At 34.8% G+C, this 24,539-nt stretch overlaps 1 protein-coding gene across 13 annotated transcripts in view; it reads left to right on the plus strand.

Moving 5' to 3' along the window:
- The window catches only part of STXBP5L (syntaxin binding protein 5L), a 452,269-nt gene extending 428,130 nt beyond the window's left edge, over window positions 1–24,139 (plus strand). For all 13 annotated transcript variants that reach the window (XM_079155274.1, XM_079155277.1, XM_079155276.1 and 10 more), the window contains 6 exons: window positions 841–1,080; window positions 7,759–8,119; window positions 12,303–12,468; window positions 14,770–14,881; window positions 17,475–17,695; window positions 18,280–24,139. In XM_079155274.1, coding sequence (XP_079011400.1) covers window positions 841–1,080; window positions 7,759–8,119; window positions 12,303–12,468; window positions 14,770–14,881; window positions 17,475–17,695; window positions 18,280–18,321 — 1,142 coding nt within the window. In that variant the 3' untranslated portion in view covers window positions 18,322–24,139. The remainder of the gene's footprint in view (window positions 1–840; window positions 1,081–7,758; window positions 8,120–12,302; window positions 12,469–14,769; window positions 14,882–17,474; window positions 17,696–18,279) is intronic.
- Window positions 24,140–24,539: the final 400 nt, after the last annotated feature.

Consider the following 24,539-nt stretch of genomic DNA (forward strand, 5'->3'; position numbering starts at 1 on the left):
TATCAAGAGGGAAAAGAAAGTGAAGACAGTAGAAAGAAAAATAAGAGGAGCTTGAACTCTGGAGCATTAAAAGAACAGTACAATACTATTAATTTTTAATTGAAATGGCTGAATTTATGCTTGTTGGAGTGTGCACAGGTGCAAGAGTTGATAAGCAAGAGGATCTGAGGCCATTCTGTTTCCTTTAGGTGAACTGAAGCCCTCTCAGAAAGGTCACCACCACGGACAGGGTGGCATAGTCTATAGCTCCTTTGGCCCTAGGCAAAACTCGAACTGGAGTTGGATTCAAGCCAATTCAGAGAAATACTATTTGCATTTGGGCCTTGGTAAAATTTCAGATTTTTCCACTTATAATTTCCCTAGATATACAGTGTATTTGTCACAGAATATTTCAGATTGTTCCTTTCATGTCAGTAGCCACAATATTGTCAGTATGTGGGAATTGCAAAGAAATCATTAAGAATACTTCCAACAATTGTGAGAGAGGAGGGAAGTGCAATTAAAGTTGTATCAGAAATTCTTGTAACTCTGACTCTTTAAGTCTGCTTTACAGGTTAGATAATTTAACTTATGAGTTAATGTAGAGAACGAAAAATGGTGAATTAGACCACAGAAGACTCATGTTCTAGACCTAGCTCTGACTAAATTTATAACTTCTGGACTGTAGTCTCTCCACCTTCAAAATAAGCTGATGAGCTGGATAAACTACTTTTCTGGCCAATTAATGAAGAATTAAATTCTACTTTCTACTCATAATTTTTGGTTTTCATGTATTATATTTGATTTACTTATTTTGTAAATACACTGATACTTCATTTTAGTCTTTTTAAATTTCCATAGAGAACCGAGAGAATTCATATAATCGTTCCAGAAGCTCTAGCATATCCAGTATTGACAAAGATTCTAAAGAAGCAATCACAGCTTTATACTTCATGGAATCCTTTGCACGGAAAAATGACTCTACCATCTCTCCTTGTCTGTTTGTTGGAACCAGTCTGGGAATGGTATTCATCATCTCCCTAAACCTACCGTCAACAGATGAACAAAGGTTTATAGAGCCAGTTGTGGTATTGTCAAGTGGTAAGAGTTTTTATTCATTCATTTCCTTGTTGCTACTTTTTCAAATTTAGATGTAAGCTATCGATCATTTGCATTGATTTGGGACAAAGGTTATGCATTTATACCTTTTGTGTAATAGGAACTATTGAGAACATGATGAAGTCATATAGTGTTCCAACATTTGTCATATTGTGACTTACCTGTTTTTCAGGGTAAAAGAGTTAATCACCATTACTCTAATAGTAAACTGTGGAACTGCCAACTAAATAATGCCTTGGGAAATAAGTTTCTGAAAAGCACTGAGGAAAACCTTAATATAAAGCTTAAAACTATTCTAGCAAATGTTGCTTTCTAAGTCATAAAGGTAGAAATAAACAATCGCTAGAACTAATGTATCAGAACTCTGAATTTTACAGGGAAATTCTTTGCCATTTGTAGCAAACAAACATAGACCAAAAGTGATTTTAAAGATTCAAAATAAATATAGATTTAAATTTTGGCATTTAATTTGTAAATATTTGCAATTTTTTCCTTATCAATTTAATGAGAAGCTGTCTTTTCTTTAAGTTTCCATACCAATAAATTCTTCTATTCTTTGAAAATTTTAGTTAATAATAATATGTCAATATCAGTTCATCAAGTATAACAAATGTGTCACCGTAATACAAAATTTTAAAAACAGGGAAACAACAAAAGAGATACATGGAAACTCTATGTACTATCTGCTCAATTTTCTATAAAACTAAAACTGCTCTTAAAACTTGAAGTCTAGTTGTGGGGTTGTGGCTCAGTGGTAGAGCACTTACCTTTCATGTGTGGGACATGGGTTTGATCCTCAGCACCACATAAATAAATAAAATAAAGGTATTATGTCCATCTACAACTACAAAAAATAAAAATCTATTAATTAAAAAGGAAAAAGCTATGAGGTTGAGTTCAGATTTATTCTATAATCAACCACTGAAAGAGAAAAAACCTAATTGAAAGCCACAATTTATAGTAGTAAAAATAAAAAATGAAAGTGGAATTTCATAAGAAAAAATAGAGGTAACAAAAGCCATTTCAATTTTACAGTAAAATTTTATTCTTCACTGTTCACTTATTGACTCTGTGATAGTTGTTCCTGGCTTCACGCTCTGTGCAATACCTATTTTTCATCCTATACCACTGGCCAAGCTCATGGGTACTGTTATGGTTGTTTTAGTCAGCTTTTTCGCTGCTGTGACTAAAAGACCCAACCAGAACAACTGTAAAGGAGTGAAAGTTTATTCGAGGACTCATGGTTACAGAGGTCTTAGTCCATAGAAGGCCAGCTCCATTCCTCGGGGCTTGAGATGAGGCAGAACATCATGGTGGAAGAGTGTGGCAGAGGAAAGCAGTTCACATGTTGATCAGAAAGCCAAGAGATCTCCACTTGTCAGATACGAATATATTCTCCAAAGCCATGCCCCAAATTCCCACACCCTACCACTTCAGTTACCACTCAGTTAATCCCTATCAGGGAATAAATTCACTGATTGGGTTAAAACTCTCAGAATCTAGCCATTTCTCCTCCGGACCTTCTTGTGTTGTCTCACACGTGAGCTTTTAGGGGACAGCTCATATCCAAACCATAACAGTGGTATTATTCATACATATAATGTTGCACATCAGATATCTAGAACTTGTCTTTCATAGCTGAAAGTTTTATGCTAGTTGATTAGCAACTCCCCATTTTTTCCCTCTCCAAGCCCCTGACAACCACCATTCTATTCTTTGTTTCTATGGGTTTGACAATTTTATGTCTCATTTATGGAATCATGCAGTATTTGTCCTTCTGTGACTGGCTTATTTTATTAATATAATGTCCTTAAGGTTCATCCATGTTGTTGAATAATACAGTATTTTTTAAGGCTGAATAATATTCCACTGTATGTATCTATTACTTTTTTTATCCTTTCTTCTGTTGGACATTTAGGTTGCTTCCACAACTTCACTATTGTGACTAGTGCTACAGTGAACATAGGAGTACATATCTCCTCAAGATCCTGATCCTAGGATATATACCCAGAAGCAGTATTGCTAGATTACATGTTAATTCTATTTTTTAACTTTTACATGTTTTTAACTTTACATGTTAATTCTATTTTTTAAGTTTTGAAGAATCTCCATACTCTTTTTAATAGAAGTTGTACTATTTTGCATTCCCACTATCAATTTAAAGTATTCCAGTTTCTCACACCCCACCAACATTGTTGTCTTTTGATTGTTTTTAAATAATAGCTATTCTAACAGGTGTGAAGTTTTATCTCATCATGGTTATGATTTGTATTTATTTCCTTGATGATCAGTGATGTTGAGCATCTTTGCATACACCTATTGTCCAATTGTTTATCTTTTCTTTTGAAAAATATCTACCCAAGTCCTTAGCCCAATTTTTAACAAAACTAGATGTTAGTAGTTTGAGAAAACAAAACTGATAAACCTTTATCTATACCAACTAATAAAAAGAGATATCAAATAAAATCAGAAATGAAAAAGAAGATATTATAACTGATACCATAGAAACAAAAAGGATCTTGAGAGATGACTGACAAACTGGATGACCTAAAGGAAACTGATACATTTCTAGAAACATTTCACCTACTATGACTGAAGAAAATAAAGTCTGAATAGACCCATAACTAGTAAGGAGTTAGAATCAGTAATTAAACACCTCCCAAGAAAGGAAAGCCTCGCTCTCTGTCATCACTTGGAAGGTTTGTTAACAAAACAGATCAGTGGGCCTGACCTCTAGTTTCTGATTCAGTAGGTCTAGGGTAGAGTATGAGAATTTGCACTTCTCCCAGGTGATGCTGATTTTATAAATAAACCCTTACTTTGTTGTCTACTAATCTATTACAGTTTCCTTATTAACAATTAACAACACAGAGCCCAAACAGGATAAACAACATGTCTGCATCTCCATGGCCTTCCTGTTCTCTCCTGCTACTATCAATAAACTCTCTACTCTTCTAACTAGACAAAATTTTCCACTTGTGCACTAGATTCTACTCCTTTTCTCCTGTTCAACAATGTCGACCCAGCAAATTTTCCCTCTATTTCCTTTTTAATAAATCTCTTTTTCTACTGAATTAGCATATAAATATACTATTATTCCTCCCACTAAAAAAGAAAATCCTCTATTGAATCTGTTCTATTAATGCAAATTTCATTGAAATGTTTATAGTGTATTCACTGTTTCTAACTTCATTCTCCCAATCTATCTTGAGCTCATTTTGATCACACTTTCTCCGACACCACTCAACAAAACTACCTTCATATAAGTGACCACTGACCTCTTAAGTAAATCCAATGGTAAATTCTCAGGCCACATCTAACTTGACATATCTGCAACCTATTATACAGATTACCAGTTCTTTCTACTTTATAACACTTTATTTAGATTAAAGAGCCCTATATTTATCTGGTTTTCTTACTGTGGTTCTAACTGTTCCTTCTTGGTTTCCTTTATTGATCCTCATTGCACTGGATTTAAAACAACATAATGCCCCAAGATTGACTCCTTTAACTTTTTCTCTTTTCTATTTACATTGACGCCCTAGAAGAAGTTATCCAACTGCATTGCTTTAAATGTGTTTATAATCCAATGGGTCATATATTTTTATTTGTATTTATATTTACAGTTCGGACCTGTCCCCAAATTCCTGACACAGAAATATCTAAATATTTGCCATCCTCTTGATTATCTAATAAACACCTCAAACTTAACATGTTCAAAACCGAGCTCCTGATATATCTTTTCTTCCACAGTCTTTCCCACATCCATTGTCACTCTGTTCTTCAAATTGCTCACATCAAAAACATTAGAATCATCCTTGATATCTATATTTCTTTCATACCTTAAGTACAATTTATTAGCAAACTCTACTGATGTTTAACCTTCTCAGTGGACTCATTCTGATATTTCTCACCATATCTACTGTTACCATCTGGTTCAAGCAAGCCTCTGTTTTCCACCTGGATCATTATGCTAATCTCTTCACTGTTCTCCTTATTTCCAACTTGACACCCTGTAGGATATGTCCAACAGAAAGAATGATACTGTTAAACAGAATTTAAGTTATATCCAAGTAAGATTTTAGTGTGTCCTACACTAAAACCTACATAATCTGGCATCACTCTGCCTCTTGATTGCATCTCCTGTGAGGCTTCCCTTTGTCATTCTAGAGAGTCAAGTTCTATAAAGTCTAAAATTTTATTCTGCATGCAAGTTAATAAAGGTAGGTTGCCAGTTTCACAGATGCTGATACAAGGTATGTGAATTCTGTGTCAGAGACAAAGAATAATTTATTACTCACAGCAATCAGAAAAGCAGCAGTTTGAGCCGGAGTTCTTTGAGCCCTAATTCCTGTGGGATGATGCAAAGAAACCTTCATGTTAGTATCAGTTTGCTATAGGAAACAATTAGAAACAAAAGGAGCAGTTTTGGAAAGGGCAGCTCAATGAAAAATGCCATTTTAATGCCATAGTGTGTAAGCATTGGGAATAAGTAAAATGTCTTCCAAAATATGGGTTTCTTGACTTTTTAAAAAAAAAATTTGTATTTGTGGATGGACAGCATACCTTTATTTTATGTGTTATTTTTTATGTCATGCTAAGGATTGAAACCAGTGCCTCACACATGCTAGGCATGCACTCCGCCACTGGGCTACAGCCCCCACCCCAGGTTTCTTGACTTCTTAACCTATTCTGTGCCATGCCTACATCAAGAATGCAGAACTATTCATGTAGTTATATATCATGTGATGATAAGGTTATATTCTAAGAAATGCATTATTGCATTTGCAGTTTCATCATGTAGAGTGTGCTTACACAAACCTAGATGTCAGAAGTCAATCATCAGATGTGGTCTCTTTGATGTAACCATGAGACTTGATAAACACAAATTGTATGAGGCTGCTGCCAGCATAACACAGCATATTGTTTTACAGTAAACCTTCTTTATCTTATATTTTTAATTTATTTGTTCTAATTAGTTATACATGACAGAATGCACTTATGCATTTTGATAAATCATACATAAATGGAGTATAATTTCTCTTCTTCCTGATTGTACATATTATAGGATCACATCAGTCATTGAGTATAGGGGTAGGAAGGATAGTAGAGTGAAACAGGAAACTATTTTAAGGAGTAAATTGAAACAATAACAAAGAAGTACAGCAGAGTAGAAGAGTAAATACCTAAAGCAGTAACATTGTTATTTATTGTCATTATCAAGTATTACATACTGTGCGTAATTATATGTGCTGTTCTTTTATGCAATTGGCAGAACAGTAGGGCTATACCAGCATCACCATAACTACATGAATAGATGATAGGACTTTTATAGCTCCATTAGAATCTTTAGGATGACATATGCTCTTCACTGATTAAATTATATGATGACATTATATGACCCATGGCAATATTTAGAAAAATCTTTCTGTAGCGGGTAGTTATGAAAATGTGGTTTTACTGAGTAGCATAAATAGCAATTTAAATCATTCTTCATACATTTTGGTGTCACTTTTTATACATGGAGTTTTGAGAGAGCTGTTCTTTTACACCTTGACCCTTATACTAAGCACCTAAACCCCACAACCCTATCCTCTCAGTTACTGTTCTAGGAGTTGTACAGGTTTCTTAGTTTTCAAGTAGATTTAAAACTACAACTGAGATGTTAGATCATCCAGATGCTATTTTGAATTTTATAATTTTTAAGTTGTTTAAATCATAAGGAAAAATGCTTTCTAAACGGAATGTGTTTTCATCTGCCATCTTTCCCTTTCCAAGTCTCTGTCACACTGTACTCTTGAAATACACAATCCTGGGTTAACACCCTTATTCTACATAATATCAAAGGACAAAATTAAAAAGAGCTAATATGATACTGCTTAGAGAGTCTGGAAATGTCCAAAGGACAGTTCAGCCTAAATTACCTCCTTAGCTGTATAGTACACTGTATTCTGAGACCAGTAAAAATCACCAATAGGTAGTGATCTTGTGTGGATAATCAACCTTGAAGAATCCAGGTAAATGAACACTTTTTCTGAATTCAGATGCACAAGCTTGCCTGAGAGCCAAAGGTAGTTATTTTTAAAGATGTTGGTTTTTCATACAATTAAAATTTCTAGCATGAACTCCACATACTGAAATTTCATGACATTTATTGAATATTCAATGTCAGGAAAATGAACTATAAAGTAAGAAAATAGAATCAGGTGGTGTGATTATTTTTTCAGTTGAAATTATTTCAATAAATGAAATTTATGTATTTTTCAATTTGTCTTTTAAAAATGGTTTTTAAAGGGATGATATAAAATAATGAAAAAACCCTGAATTAGGAATCAAGAAACGAGAAGCCTAGTCAAAGCTTAGTCACTGATTTGCTATGTGACCTGGCCCAATTGTGGTCATCTTTGCAGTTTTGTTTTCCCATTTAAATGAGAGAATTTGACAAATTAATGTCTTCAGTCAGGTTCCTTTTAGGTCTAATATTCTATGATCCAAGTTATCGCAATGAATGAACTCACGAATTTACTGATTTATGTGTACTAGTGCAATATTATGACACTATAAACAAATTATCATAATGTAAATGTGTATTGCCCACAAACAAATAAAAGCTATTTTAGAAAGAATTCATGTGCCAGTGATGTGAAATTGTTTCTACAGGTACATTCCTCTCATTGAAAGGAGCTGTTCTAACATTTTCCTGTATGGACCGAACTGGTGGATTAATGCAACCACCATATGAAGTTTGGAGGGATCCAAACACCATGGATGAAAATGAAAAAACTTGGAAAAGGAAATTGGTCATGAACTCCTCCTCTTCATCCCAAGAAATAGGAGATCATCAGTATACGATAATTTGCTCAGAAAAACAAGCCAAAGTCTTTTCACTGCCTTCTCAGACTTGTCTTTATGTTCATAACATCACCGAAACATCTTTTATACTGCAAGCAAATGTCGTGGTCATGTGTAACAGTGCCTGCTTGGCATGCTTTTGTGCTAATGGGCATATCATGATAATGAGGTACTTACCTTGTTTATAAATTATCTGGTAATCACAACAAAGCTAGCAAGGTATAATCTTAAAAAGTGTTGATTAATGTGCAAGATGTTATCAAGAAGAAACCTGAGATCATGGTTTAATTATGTTTGTAAATATTTTATTGTTTAATAATTTAATGAGACTGTTGGGATTTTTTCCTTAAATGCTTGTCACTGTGAATTAAATATATATTTTTAATTGACATCAAGAAATCTAAGGAAAAAATGATGTTCTAGTCACTTATACAGTCATCCAACAAATATTTATTTGTTATTTATTTGTCATCCAAACAAACATTATTGAGTATATATTAGCTTCCAACTGCTATGCTTGGCATTGGAAATAAAAGATGAATAAGCTACAGGGAAATGAAGCTGTAACTTTGTAGTTCACATAAGAAATTTTTAACTTATTTGTTCTTTTTAGTTATAAATGACAGTTGACTATTTTGATATAATTATACTAATAAGACTATTAAACAATTTCATTTGATCCTTATTGCTATTCTAGGATAAATGAAAGTACAGTATTATTTGCGTACTTCATTTTACATGCTAATAAATTTGCCTGAGGTTGTAAGTCTAGGAAAAATTGAGGCAGCACTGAGAAATATAATAAAATCATAGCACACTTTAGAAATAAGTTATCAGCTCATCAATAGTATATTTCATCCTACTGTTACTGAGATCAAATAAAATTTGCAAGACATTAAAATATTATGACTTTTTGAATTCAGGTAATAAAAAGTTATATAGAAGACACTGTTACTATTTTTAATTTCTCCCCTAGTTCCAGAAATCAATAAAATGGTTAAGCATTGCATTAGGCCTATAAATGATATAAAAATTAATAAACTATATTCCTAATGCTTAAGCTTACTATCTAATTGGGAGATAAGACATTTACACAAGAAATTTTACATAATTTGGGCAGAGAGGCTCAAACTGCCATCAGAAGGATAAGGCAGGAGGATCACAAGCCTGGGCAACTTAGCCATACCCTGTCTCAAAATAAAAAATAATTTTTTTTAAAGGGCAAGGGGTTGGACTGAGGATGTAGCTCAGTGGTAGAGGGCCCCCTTGGGTTTAACCTCTAGTACAACACAATATAAATTCAACAGAGGAAATATGAAATTGAATTTTCTGTTGATAAAATCAGTCCCTGAGTCATAGTATAGTTAAACATGAACTGTAAAGGAAAAGTCATTGGGAGGAAAGGAATCTGGAGAGGTAAATGGGAAAAACTGTTGACTAATTGATATAAGAAATTGGGTTTTAAAGGAGGTAATTAACCTTCTCTATTCATTAGGAAATACACATGGAGGGAGAGCTTGTGATTGACTTTTGAACTGAAACGGTAACTGGATAGAAGGCAAGGAGGGAAAAGTGTGAGGGATTATGGAGGGACACTTTCTGTATGTAAAGCTGTTTAGTTGTGAAAGGTAATGGAGGCTGTTAAATTTGGGAATTAGAAGAGAACAAGGTTTTTTTTTTTGTTTTTTTTTTTGGATAATAGTAATGCTATTTAGCAAATATGAAAGCCAGGAGCATTTGGAAATGTTAAGATAATGAGAAGTTGGAGAATGAATTGAAAATAGATATTTGAAATATGAGGTATATTATGTCAGGCAGCAGAAATTCATAAAGCAATATAGAGTCTGGACTTTTAGAAACATGGGGGCAGAAGATGCAACTTTGGAAATCTTCTGTGTAAATACATTAGTATTTATGACAGTGACTGAGATCATCAAAAAAGATAGTACAAAAAGTAATGAAGCACAAGACCGAGCTGAGCATAGAAACTTGGGATATCTCTACATTTATACTATGGGAGAAGGAAGAGCATCCAGCAAAGGATATTGAGAAGAAGTCATCAGAAAGACAGGAAAAGGACCAGAATGGTTATAACTTCATGAAATAAAAAGGAGAGAACAGTATCAAAGGAAAGGAAGTGGGGTCAAAAGGTAGCCAAATATAGCAGACAGGTCAAGGAACTTGGGTATAACAAAAACACTAGATCTTGCCACTACTTGGAAATTAATGACCTTTAAGAAAGCAAATCTTGGGCAGATGGTGGATGTAAAAGCTAATTTTCAGGGAAACAGCAGTAGAGGCAGGTATATAGATAACAAATTGGTAAACTATAACCTATGGACAAATCTACCCCAGCCCCTATCTGATTTGTACAAACTGCAAGCCACACATAGTGTTTACATTTTTAAATGGTTGAATATTTCATGGTATGTGAAAATTAAATGAAGTTTTTTGGAATACAGCCACATCCATTTGTTTGTATATTGTCTGTGGTTGCTTTTGCACTATAGAATCTAAAACATGTATTTACTATCTGGTCCCTTATCCCTATTATAGTTTATTTTTACAGGTGGAAACAGCTAATGATTGGTTGATAAGGTTTTAATGTACCCAGACCTAGAAAAGCAAGTTAGAGAATAAAAAATAATATGAAAGACCAATCTGTATGAATTCTTAAACATACCACTTATAAGAACCACCTTTAGTTAACAGATTGATTCTTTATTGAAGTGCCCCTGAACAGAAGAAAATTTTTTGTTTTAAAGCCAATTGTTTCCTAATCCTTAGCAAGTGATTGTACCTTTCTAAATTTTCTTTTCTTGACTCATTTATATTACACAACCTAGACAATTAGCCTATCAGAAAAGTCAGTAGAATCTCTTTTCCAGCCCCACCTATTAATTTGAACTACAGAAATCTGTTTAACTGAATTTGTTTCAGACTCATATCCTAAGGGGTTTAGTTACCTGAAGGGTTATAACACATAGATTATCATATCTCTTTTTTATATATTTCAGATAATTTATTCTTACTAAATCCTTGAGGTTCAGAGTGTAATTTACACTTTTAAATACATCTCAATTCAGACTAGTCAAGGATCAACTGCTGAATATTCACACGTGATTAGTTAGTGGCCAAAATATTGGGCAGTGCCGCCCTGGAATCTCAGGAAAAAGCTTATTCCAATAGCACAGATTTCAGGTCCCAGGATCAAATGTATAGTTACAGACTACCTTGATAAGGGAGATCAGTATTTTTTGAGGTGCTGGTTTTATGATCTGAGATGATTTAAAATCATTGAGCACACTTAGTAGGACGGTTTCAATCTTGAGATTTAATTACAAGCCCCCTCACTTTTGACATTAGAGGTGTTATTAAAAATCAGTAAAACTGGTTTTATTTTCTTCAGTGGTTTGTAAAACTGGTTCTAACAACAATATCCAAAAGGACATTCTGAGAACTATTTTAGCAAATTTATAACTATAGCATTAGGATTAGGGTGTAGCCAGGGGTAAGGTACTTCAAATGTATAGTATTCATTTGAATGTGCAAATTCTGATTTATTATTTATAACCTATTCTCATTCCCTTACAGCCTTGGCCATGTTTGTTTATTAATTATGCATTCAAGGCAGGTGCCCTAAGTTATGGGTAATTTCCATTTCCTGTGTATAAAGGGAATAAAGAAATAGTAAGCAAAGCTGCTCCATTCCCAGGCACAGGGAATGGAACCCATTCCAGTCATGACTTCTAACTCAGGTGTTCTGCCTGAAAGAAAGACAACAGACCAAGTGTGCAGTCGGACACATCCTAGCCATGGTATTTCTGACATGACCAAAGGCTGTGATCATATTGAGAGAACACATGGAAGCTGCAAAAACATCCCAGCAATTGCTGGTCCCTACATTTAATCTTTCAAGGGCATTTGCTTAGCATCTGTGGATTAAGATAGAAAAACTTTGCCCATGATTTATTTTGGGGGGCTCCCACCGGGAATTATACCCAGGGGTGCTTCACCACTGAGCCACATCCCCAGCCATTTTTATATTTTATTTATAGACAAGCTCTTGCTGAGTTGCTAAGTGCCTCACTAAATTGCTGAGGCTGGCTTTGAACTTGCTCTTCTCCTTCCTCAGCTTTCCAAGTTGCAGGGATTATAGGCCTATGCCACCAAGCCTGGCCAATGATTTTTGTGTGTGTATGATTTTATGTTGAAGTCTATTTATTGATACTGAACCATCAAGAGAATGAAAAGAAATAAGCATAAAACAATGGTTTTTAAATTACTGTTTTATGTTAGGAAATGCTCTTTTCAACTCGAATATGAAATTTGGATTTACTTTTTCCTTTTAGCCTACCTAGTCTTCGCCCAATGTTGGATGTTAATTATTTGCCACTGACAGACATGAGGATAGCACGGACATTTTGTTTTACTAATGAAGGACAGGCATTGTATCTTGTATCTCCTACTGAAATTCAGCGGTTAACATACAGCCAGGAAATGTGTGATAATCTACAGGTAGGTCAAGTGCATTTGTTTTTTGAAAAATGGAGAGATTGTAAAGTGAGAGGGATGTCTAAAGCTAAAATATTGGGTTGCACAATAAATATGCCTTTCTTAGAACAAATCTTGAATATATGTTCTTCACTGTGACCCTGCCAACTTCTGGTACAGTTCTAGGTATGCAGAGAAATAATAAGAAAGAGAAAGAATATAAAGATCATTCATATTAATAGTTAATGTTTTTGTTTTATTGTTTGCTTTTGCCTGTTGAGTACCTTTGGACAAATTATAAACTCTCCTCCCAGATGGGAAATATGTATGAATACAAAAAAGTCTGTATCCAGCTCAGGGAGCTCATAAGCTTTTTAAAGAAACCTTAATTTTTATCAAGAGCCACAAAAATAATTACATATGCTACGATTAAAATTGGACGTTTTTATTTGATCACAGCACTAAGCATAGCCTAAAAATGGGATAGATATAAAAGCTTATCTAATCTTGAGTAAGAATGATCACAGAATTTTTTAAAAGAGCATCTTAGAGATTTAACTGGTTCAACACCTTCTGTTTACAAATTAGAAAACCAAAAACATTCATTATAATTTAGAGATTAAGAGTATAAATGCTGAGTTATTTGTGTTGTATTTGGCTTCCCCTTTTGTGTGACTGGGCATTTTGTTTGACCTACCTGCACGTGCTACCTTGGAGCATTATTCTTAGAATTAGATAAGAATTCATAAAAAGCAATAAGCACAGTGCCTGGAATATATAAATCTTGTATTATCATTATATTGCTATTCAACAAATATTTATAGTTTTTGCTATATGCCTTGGACTTTGCAAGGTTCTAGAAATACAACAGTAACCACACACATCCCTGCCTGCTAGGGTAGAGAGATAAGGGAGCAGATACCCTGTGGAAAATGCTGTGTGTATGTCTACACCAGTCCTGGGGAGACAAAGAAGCGCACTTGGGTTGATGAGAAGAAAGGAGGGAGTAGATAGAGAAAGATTGTGGGCACAACTGACTTCTGAAGGGTAAGTAGGAGTTGTTCAAGTAAATGGATGGCTAGGGATGGAAAAGTGGTATAGGTATGAAATCCTCAAAATCCAGAAACAGCCAAGAAAGTACAGTATTGGGAAGTGAAGATTTGAGGGGTGGTGCTGGAGAATTAGTCAAAAAAAAAAAAAAAGCTCTGGGAGCACCTTGTAAGCTCCTTAAGGAATCAAGCATTTATCTGAGATACAGGAAGTCATTAAAAAACTTTAGCAGATTTGTTTATTAAAACACAGATTCTGGTTGAGAGTATGACAGTTTTGCAGAAGCAAAACTTAGGAAAATAATTAGGAGTCTCTTTATAATAAAGTCCAAGAACAACAGAGACCCAAAGTAAGGGAACCAGCAGTAAAGATGAAAAAAAGTTGGCAGATTCAATAGCTATGAAGTATAATCCATTGGACTTGAGGGTTATTAGACATAGGAATGTGGAAAAGGAAAGAATTTTTCTGCCTTGGGAAACTGAATAGTTTCTACTCTTTCCAAAGAGTAGGACTTCTAGGAGGAAAAGTGCAGGTGAGTAGAGGTGAGGAGAGATGATGAAGTTGAAGTCAAACTGGAAGTTCATTGACAAACCTATATTAAGTCACAGATCTCCTGACTCCTGGTCTTACTTTCTTCCTTCATACTCATGGTTCTTAAATGTTGGTCTGCTTTAAAACGACCTGAAAAGCAAGATAACCAGAGCATATCTGGGTTGATTCTGATTTAGTATTTGTGGAATATAACCTGAAACATCTGCATTCCTCATGAGGCATTTTCCCAGTCATTCCAAGACTCAATGACTGCACCTTGTCATACAGCAGGTTCCTACTTTGAATTATTTCAGTGATCTTGAACCATGGCATAATTTTGTACCTAATATAAAAATAGATCCAGGCTTCCTATTTCTAAGGGAAGTCCATGCATGGTTCAGAGAAAGGAAACAAGATAGGAAAGAGGCTGTGGTAATTTTAAAAGTTTCAAATATCTAAATTGGTAGTCACTGATCATACATGAAAATTAATCTGAGAGTGAATATACTGATTTCCCAACTAGATATCAATAGAAGACAGAAAAAGGAAATTTTTTAAATATCTGTTTACTAGAGAAATGAAGGGAAGGAAATGGAGAAAGAAATGCTAAGGTAAGAACTGTGAGCAAAGCAAAAATCAGCAGGAAAAGCAGACTTTCATCTGTCACCACACAGTGTGACCTTTTTAATCTATGAATTTATTCTTAGTTTTTCTAATGCTTTTGTTCCTTTGAATTTGGTATAGGACATGCTTGGAGATTTGTTTACTCCCATAGAGACACCAGAAGCTCAGAATAGAGGCTTTCTTAAGGGACTGTTTGGTGGAAGTGGACAAACATTTGACAGAGAAGAGCTCTGTGAGTAAATTCCTATTACAAAAATGCATCTCAAAATGGAAGACGTGTGTGTGTGTGTGTGTGTGTGTGTGTGTGTGTGTGTGTAGTTTAATATGTGATCTCAATTTCTAGGTTTGGTGCTTTTTTCTCTATTATTCTGTATGTGTCCATTATAATTTCACACAGCAGTGGGATTCACATGACATTCATATATGCACATGACATAATTTGTTCAATCTCATTCCTGAGTACATTCCTTGTTCCTTCCTTCCTCTCTCTGATCCCCACTTCTACTCTTACTGGTCTCCCTTCTATTTTTTTTTATTTGTGCTTTATAATTATACATAAAAGTAGGATATGCTGTATTACATTTCTCTGTGGACATAGCATAATTTGGTCAATTTCAATTCTAGTCCATCCCTCCTGCCCTCCCCTGTTCCCTCCCTCTCCACCTGCTTCCTCTACTCTGCTGGTCTCTCTTTTATTTTCATGACATCTCTTTTTTATTCCCTTTTTCTCTCTAGTCTCCACATATAAGAAAAAAAAAAAAAAACATTCAAAACTTGACTGAATCTGGCTTATTTCACTTAGCATGATGTTCTCCAGTTCCATCAATTTACCAGCAAATGACATAATTTCATTCTTCTTTATGGCTAAGTAAAACTCCACTGTGTATATGTACCACATTTTCTATGTCCATTCATCTGTTGATGGGCAGCTAGGCTGCTTCCACAATGTAGATAATGTGAATTGCACTGCTATAAATATTGGTATGCATGTATCACTACAGTATGCTGATTTTAGTTCTTTTGTATAAATACCAAGGAGTGGAATAGCTGGGGCATATGGTGGTTCCATTCCCAGTCTTTTGAGGAATCTCCATACTGATTTCCATTGTGGTTGTACTAATTTACAGTCCCAACAACGATGTATAAGTATACCTTTTCTTTTCAGTAGCCTCACCATTTTGCTTCTATCTTCAAGTTTGAATATTTGTTTCCTTCTGCACCCTGAAAATTATTTCTGTTTACTAAACATGAATAAAATTAGTCCCTTTATATTAGGAAATGGTTTAGAAAAAATGATACATATAATTCAAACAAATAACAAGCCAGCTAATAAATTTCTCATTTGCAGATAGATCATATCTGCATGACAAGGTGAAGACATTCAGTTATTAAAGTTTGAAAAAATCTGCCTGTTTATAATCACTACTGGGAAACATATTTTTAAAATTCAGAATGAAAGATCTATCAATGCCACAGAATAAACCACTTTAAAATTCTACCAGGCAAAATGATAAAAAATAATTGAAAATCAATAGGAAGATACTAGAGAACATTTCAGAGAGAAGATGAGGATATATTTTCCACAATATGCCATTTGGTTCCACATATCCAAAACTGTTTCTCTTGAACTTTTAACTATGCAAAAAGATATAGGTGCTGTCATACAGTGGAATATTATTTGGCCATAAAAATGAAATACTAATATATGCTACAACATGTATAACATGCTATAACTAACTTTGAAAAAAAAACATGCTAAATCTAAGAAGTTAAACCAAAAAGGTCACATTTTATTCATTCATTCATTCATTTATGCAGAGCTGGGAATCAAACCTGGGGCCTTGCATATGTTATGCAAGTGCTCCACCACTGAGCGTCTATGATTCCATTTATATGAAATTTCCAGAATAGGCATATACAAAGAGACTGAAAATAGATCAGTGGTTGCCTGAGGCTGGAGAGGGAGAGAACAGACAGTGACTACTAATGGGTTCTTTGTGGCATAATAAAAATTCTAAAATCAGTTAGTGGTGACAGTTAAAAAAATTTTGTGACTATACCAAAAACCAGTGAATTGTATGCTTTTTGTTGAAAGGGAAATTTTATTATATGTGAATTATATCTCAATAAGGCTCTTATTTTTAAAAATCTACCTTCTATCCCAATGTTATATCATTTGAAATATTCACTAAATTTCTGCCAAGATAAATGATGTTAATAAAAGCTTTTTTGTCTTTTTGAAATAGAATGAAACTAAGGTTTACAATTGATTGGTAAATTGTTAGTCTTTTATGAAGTCACAAAATTTCAACATATGTAAATTGATATCCATCATTTGTAGCCCATTCTCTAGTATTTACAGAGGGAGAGAGAGAGGGGAAGACAGAGAACCTGAGGCCTACAAGGCGGATACATCAGGGGAACAGAGAAGGTTGGAATAAAGACCTGGGCAGAAATGTACGCCAATGATCAGACTCAGATAGGAAGAGACATTAGTATGGGCTAAACATGAAGTCTCATGTTCTCAGAATTCCAATTCCAGAATGCCAAGAAATGTAGTTGTGTCATATTTTATGAAACACCATACACACAGAAGCACACACACCACACACACAGGCATATAGTAATGGTATTTCTCCGTCTCTTTATTTCTTATGAGTTTTTCTTGAGTAAGGGCTAGCATCTTCAAATACATATATATGCCTACCACATATATCACTCTTTTAATGAAAATTATGACAGCAGAATTTAAATATTTTGGTGACAACCTTGACTATTTGAATTGCTGACAGAATGTTTTAAATTGCTATGGCTTGAATTTTCAGTTGGGGAAGCTACAGCAGGAAAAGCGTCTCGCAGCCTTGCACAGCACATTCCCGGACCAGGGGGTATAGAAGGGATGAAAGGCGCTGCTGGGGGGGTCATGGGAGAGCTGACCCGTGCCCGGATTGCCCTCGACGAGAGAGGACAGAGACTAGGCGAGCTGGAAGAGAAGACTGCAGGCATGATGACCAGCGCAGAAGCATTTTCCAAACATGCACATGAGGTAAACAGATTGAATACGTACAGGTGCCTCCCGCAGTGGTGTTTCACACATTTAAGTCCTATTCAGGAAAGCTTAAACAGCTGCCACGTGAGTAATCCCATAACCTAGATCTATTAAAAGTGTTAATTCCCCCACACTGGGGAAATAATTTTTTTTAAATACTATAATATATTGATACTTATTTACCTCAAGGGATAATTAAAGAAAATTATCCATTGGTCCGCATTGTGTGTCACTGCTTAACAGGTGTGTAGTAGATCATGCAGGCCCCATGGGAAGGGGGAGGGGCGGCAGTGGAGGTTGGGAGCCACACCTTCCATTTTGTCTCAGTCATTAAAAATAATTTCCTAAAAAAAATAAATAAGAATATAAATAATTTCCTGTCAGGCAGATCTTTATATGGTGATTTGGTATTTGTTTGTTTTTAACTCTCACATGCACTTCATTCCATAAAACAAGTTTTACTGTAAGTTTTGAGATTTACAAACAAATCTCTAATGATTAGCTCAAGCTGGACTTGCTTTGGATAATACTCTTTTATAGTTTTCTTTAGCAACTTTTGGTGACTATTTTTCTCTTTGCAGTTAATGCTGAAATATAAGGATAAGAAATGGTACCAATTCTGAACTCCTTAAGAAGCTATGACAGCTTTGAGAAACCATTATTCAGGGAAACCAAATTTATTCCCAGCATCACTATTCAACTGCTAGAAGCCAGTTTCTTCTATAAAATGTTCCATCACAATCCATCTGAAGTTATCATAAAGGAGACTTATCAAAGACGCTGTACAACCCAAAGGCTGGAACCCTGGTTAAAATCCCAAGATAATGACTGAATTTGTCTTTTCCCATGTGGAATGGAGCATCATCTTAGCATGTAATTTGCTAAGGATTTACATTTAGGAACTGCGGGAAGTCCTTTTGATTTGAAAATTCCTGTACAAACAAAAGCATTAATGCACTTAATGAAAAAAATCTTTGCATGATAAATTAACATCTTAAGAGGAAAAGAAAAAAAGCATGTTGTGACAGAAGAAAAAAAGAATTACGGTAAACTATTTTTATAAATTGGGCCACACCCAACAATTTAAAAGTCTGCATTAGAAGACATCAATGCATTTCAAGTATATTTGCCATACCCAACTGAAAAGGAAAACAAAAACCCAGAGTTCTCATCTGTAATTTTCATTTTACTAGGACATTATTGAATTCTTATGGCAAGAGTCTGATTAACATTTCTCTCCCTCCTTAGTATTTTACATCATTCACAATTCTTAGTCATAATCGAGTATTACTAGTATAGTAAATTATTCCCAACACAGTTATTTCCATTTCTGTCACCTTCAGAATGGGTTGCTATTTTTAATCATAAACCATGCAGGGTTGGATTACCTTAAAGCATTTTTTTCAGCCTGGCTTGTACACTGCGGGGGAGTTGATGACAAGTTTAGGGAATAGGCTATAGGAACAAAGCAGTTAGCTTTGAGAACTGACTTCTCAAAGGGTGAAATTTCACACACTCCAATTTCGGTTTCTAAAGTGATATATTTTTAAAGCTCCATTTGTATCCTTGTCTGTCACTTACACAGTATATTACTGTTCAAACCCAGTAGGGTCTACAATCCAAGGTGCTTTTGCAGCCTGACTTTCACAGACCAAACTGGTCATTGTTGTTAGTGTGATTCAGTAAAACCTCAGTTAATGTTTTGAGAAAGGGATTCTGATTTATTACATTTCTGATTAATAAGGGCTTTCATTAGATGATACTTTTTTGGTTCAATACTGTTAATGGAAATCTTTTTAAAATGTAGTGGTCTTGGCCTCCGTTATCATTATGAACAACAAAAATAATGATACAAAATCAATTTTGTCACTAATTAGATCAACTAATATGAGCCACCTGATTATGTTGATAAATACCAAACACTTACTGGTTATTAAAAACTCTCAAAATGGAGCAAAGAATATACTTAACATGACAAGTTTTTAATCATATTTCAACAGAGAAGTACTAAAGACAAAACAAAATAAAGACACTAGCCATCACTATTAACATGATTCTGGAAGTCAAAAGTCACGGGAATACACACACACACACACACACACACACACACACACACACGCACGCACACACTATAGGACCCATCTTGTAATATCTTGTTCCTTCAAAAAGAATCCTTTTTAAATTATAGATTTGACTTGTTGGGTTTTTACTTATCAAGGTCTTACTGGATTTACATTTCTGTTTCTTAAGAATTTACCATTTTCTTGGGTTTGGTTTATTTTAAGCCAAAACTAGTATTTGTTTAGTTTTTTTGCTGAGAAGTGGTGCTTCCTTTAAAATATCCTCCATGATTTTGAAACAAGCAAAGATTATTGAAAGAGTCAGAAAATGTATACTAGGATAGCATTTCTCAGAGACCTTGAATTCTCCTGATTTCTTAAAAAAGCCTCTCCATTAATCTTTCAGGCTCCTTAATAGTCTTAGGGTAACAGAACCTGGCTTGGAAATATAGATATGACACACAAAATGATAAAGTAAAAATATAAAGAAACTTGAGGTCAGGATTTGGAAAATATTGGCAACCAAATTGCAACACACTATATATACCATCAGTTTCAAGCACCCAGTTTTCGGACTTTTCTGGATAAATGCCCTATCATTCCTACATTTTAAAAATAAAAGAGTGATATTGATTTTAGGAATAAGTGAAACTAAGTCCACAGTAGCATTGAGTTAAAGACTATTACTGAAATCCTCAGTAAGATTTAATTTGTTCTGTGTTGAGGCTGCAGCTTAGTGGCAGAGCACTTTTCTACTATGAGTAAGACCCTCAGTTCAATCTCCAGCAAACCCCACCACACACACATATACACACGATTTAACCTGTTCTTTATCAAGGCTTCTCATTAGCACTATTAGCACAAAGTTCTTTCATTTGGAGAACTGTCCTGTGTATTACAGGATGTTTGCAACATCCCTGGCCTTTGCCCACTAGATACCAGTAGGAACCCTATAATGGCAATCAAAAATGTCTCCTGCCATTGCCAAAACAGCTCCAAGTTGAGAGCCACTATTACATATCATTTGAAGAAACAGATTGCAAAATATGTAATATATGTCTTATATAAAACTGCACACCATAACTACATATTGTCTTAGCAAGATAAATTATATCCAAAATTACCTGTGTAATTCATAAGCAATAAAATACAATTTTGAGGCAAATTTTATGAATCACTGAAAAACAATATAGAATATTTTAAAGCACACTAAGAAAATACCAAAAGGACACTAGCATTTCACAATGGAAGTGCTTAAAACTCCAGTTTCAATAACTAGATCAAAAGTTTATAATTAGCACATTCTTTGGAAGTAAACAGGTACTTCTGAATTGCTTGAAAAGATCGGATTCTTCTAAGTCGTTTAAATGTCCTTACAAAATTGTTTTTATAAGCCCTTTCTTAATGCCCTTCATCCCACAGCCCTTCACCCCACAAGTTCCTGACTAGTGGAATCAAAATTAATGAGGTTTTACTGTATCAAAATTATTTTGTAATTCAAAGAGATAGCAATAACAAGAATCTAATGGGGATGTGATTTTTCTCTTTGAACATTTCTGTTCTGTTCACTGACTTTAGCGCACACGCATACACACACGCACTCACCACCACCATCTCATCATTGTCATCATCTTGGGAAAATGAGGACTGTTGATCCACATAATTTTTTGCATCTTCTCAACTTCCTTCTATCTTGGAACATAAGAAAAATATTCCTAGTAACTTGTACAATGATACAGAAAACAACCCTGAGCCTTGGTTACCTTCAAAATTGAAAACTGCATTATATCTGCTAAGGTAACATCAGAAGATAAGACTTATAAACTATAGTCTTGACAAGGTGACTTTACCTTCCTATGACTCCCTTAAGACATAAACCTGTTTTAGTGTTCCAGCAGAAAATGAGCCTTTCCATGCTGTTTGTCAATGAGAAGATGAAAGTATTTGTTTCCCAGTTCTAATAATAATGTAAGCAATAATCCCTACCAAAAAATTATCCATTTTCCTTGCATTGAAGGGACAATGAATGATTTATCATTTATTTTAATCCCCTTTAAAAAGAGTACTGCCTACATTTCAGACTTAGTGTCCCAGTCACCATCAGGGTCATCATCTGACAGTGTTTTTGGTAGGACAGTCCCAGAGCTAAATGAGATGTTTTCAAGTAATTCAGTCATAAAGGCAATTTTTTCAAATCTATAGAAATTGATTCTCAATAAGTCAAATCCAGGCCTCTGCCCGCAAAGATTTTAAAGAATCCCTTTTAATACAATCCACATATGCAGTTTTAAAGGTACCCATTATCTACATGACTCTGGGAGAAAAAAAATAAGAGTAGGTATGAAATTAGTTGAAGATTAAGGTAGGTTCTTTAACATACTTAACAATGTTGGCACAGAAGAGAAAAATGAAACTGATCAGAAAAGTAAAAGTCCTCTCCTTGGCTTCGGATTATTGGGACGACCCAGAGTATATCTAAATGACCACAGGCTGCCCCACAGGAGAGAGGAATACTGTACCCTGAACACATTGGTTCAGAGAGGACAATGCCCAAAGGAGTCAGCAGGTCACATCAGGTCTTGGCTCTCTGCAAGAAATGTGACAGCCTTCACAGCTGCTTTACCAGGCTTCATCACCCCCTCCATTTTCGGACGGTCGCTATTTCATGTGCACAGTGCTCTGAGTGCCACAAATATTGGTCATGGACTTAGATTGAACACTGTCTCCAACATGCACCATTCCAAGTGCATGTTTGTCAACATAATGAGCTAAGTGTGCATATTTGCAAACCACATAGCCCTGAGTGGAGAGATGCAGGAAGGTAAGGTCTGACTTGGAGGAGGAGGAAGTGCCAATGTGGCCTATGAGTGTGTGTGGGGGGAGGGACGTGGGTCTTGAGGAAGGTGGGAGAGGCTTTGATGAGGAACAGAAGCACAGACAAATATCTTTATTTATATATTTATCTAGAGGAGGGTCCTCAACCTTGACTGTACTTAATAATTACTTGAGATTTTAAAATTCCCAATTATATAAAAATTGCTTGGAGTAAGAACCAGACATCAATATTTTTGAAAGCATCCAGTGTGGTTCCAGTGTCCAGCCACAGTTGCTAACCACTACTTTATGACCAGCTAAGGAAAACATGTTTGTCTACCTTTTCCAGTGTCCCAGCCTCACTTCTAAAGAATCTGGGAAGGCAAGATGTAAGAGATAATAATGTTACTGAATTGATACTTTTTCTGTGCCTCTCACAGAACAAGTGAATTTCTGACTAGGCAATGCCCCATTACCTTTTAATAATTCTATGATATATGTGACTTGCCCATTAATTATTTCACTTCAAACAAAGTTTTTGATTGCCTTCTATATGTGACAAAACAGGATACCAGAAATATCATGGTATATTAAACAGCATGTGAAGTTAAAGGGAAAACTGATTCTTAATGTTTGGACAGTAGAAATTCTCAAAGTAATCATTTATTAAATTGGGTCCAAATTTATTATTCATTCTTCTTTTGGAGGAGACATGGGTACCAGGTACCTGTTGTGCTATAGGTATATTTTATTGGACTTGACTTAACAAAAAGGGAAAACAACTCTTCCTTTTTTATTGTTGTCTCATTCAAAAGTTCCTGGGGCCATTTAGATTTATTTTCTTAGTTATTGTGTGTTTAAATGGAAAAGAATGTCTGTAATTTACTGTCTGACCTCCAGTGGCCTCAAAAAAGTACTTATACATTCAAAAAGGAGAGTCCAGCCTGTCAAGGGCAATAACACATAGAAAATATTCAGAGTTATCTCCTCTAGTACTGCTTCTCCTCTGGTTTTGGCCCACCCTTCTCAACTGCAAAGACAGAAAATAAACTTGGTGGTGGTTTTGGACAATTGTACACAGGATCAAAATCTCTAATAACCTATAATTTTTAGTACTTAATTATGTGATGTTTTATTCTAGGAAATAAGAAACAGATGACACCATTGATGTATCTTTCATCTTCAGAATTTTTGCATCTTTTCAGAAAATGACAAATTACTATTTTTCTGTTGCACTCAGCAATTGTGACTATACTTAAAATTCTTGTAGTCTGTAGAGATATCAATAAAATTGTATATGTTTGTACATAGATGCTCTCTTATGTCATGATGTCATGCACTACTAATGATTTCTGCCAAGATTAAATATGGGTAGGGGTAAGACATTTACAAACACTGAACTATGGTTTTGCAAAGTTAAATATTTTAAAAAGGCAAGAAGTGAGTGCAAGAGCATATTTATCGGAGCCGAAAAAGAGAAAGGAAAAAAAAAAAAAAAACAACACTAAATCCAAGTCCCCAAACCTTATAGATTTTAATAGAACTTATTAATCCAAAAGTCTAAAAATAGTCATTCAAATTTTTTATCAAATTAGGGAGATGTGTAACTCTTTGTCGGAAAACTTAAAATATAAAAACTTTTGAAGATTTTGAATAAATTCCATCTTTTGTGAGATACAAACGAAAATAAATTTGGTAATAGTACAGCATAAGAAATGAAGATAGAGTAAGAAATACATACTCAACATGCAGACCTTTACTGCCTGGCTTCTTTTTGGCTCCAACAGAAAAATTAAGCTCTGATGGGCTTATGCTACCACCTAGTGGTCAGGATGAGCATTCCTCAAATTCAGACCCGGCAATCCAGTGCTCTCCTGCTCCTCTGGCTTATTTGAGCATGCTTATTTCCTTATTTCAGCATGCTTATTTCCTCTGGGATTTTCCTTGTTTACACTGTAGTCTTAACC

Source organism: Sciurus vulgaris, assembly GCF_902686455.1.
Source record: "Sciurus vulgaris genome assembly, chromosome: 10".
In the NCBI taxonomy this organism is placed as follows: Eukaryota; Metazoa; Chordata; class Mammalia; order Rodentia; family Sciuridae; genus Sciurus; species Sciurus vulgaris.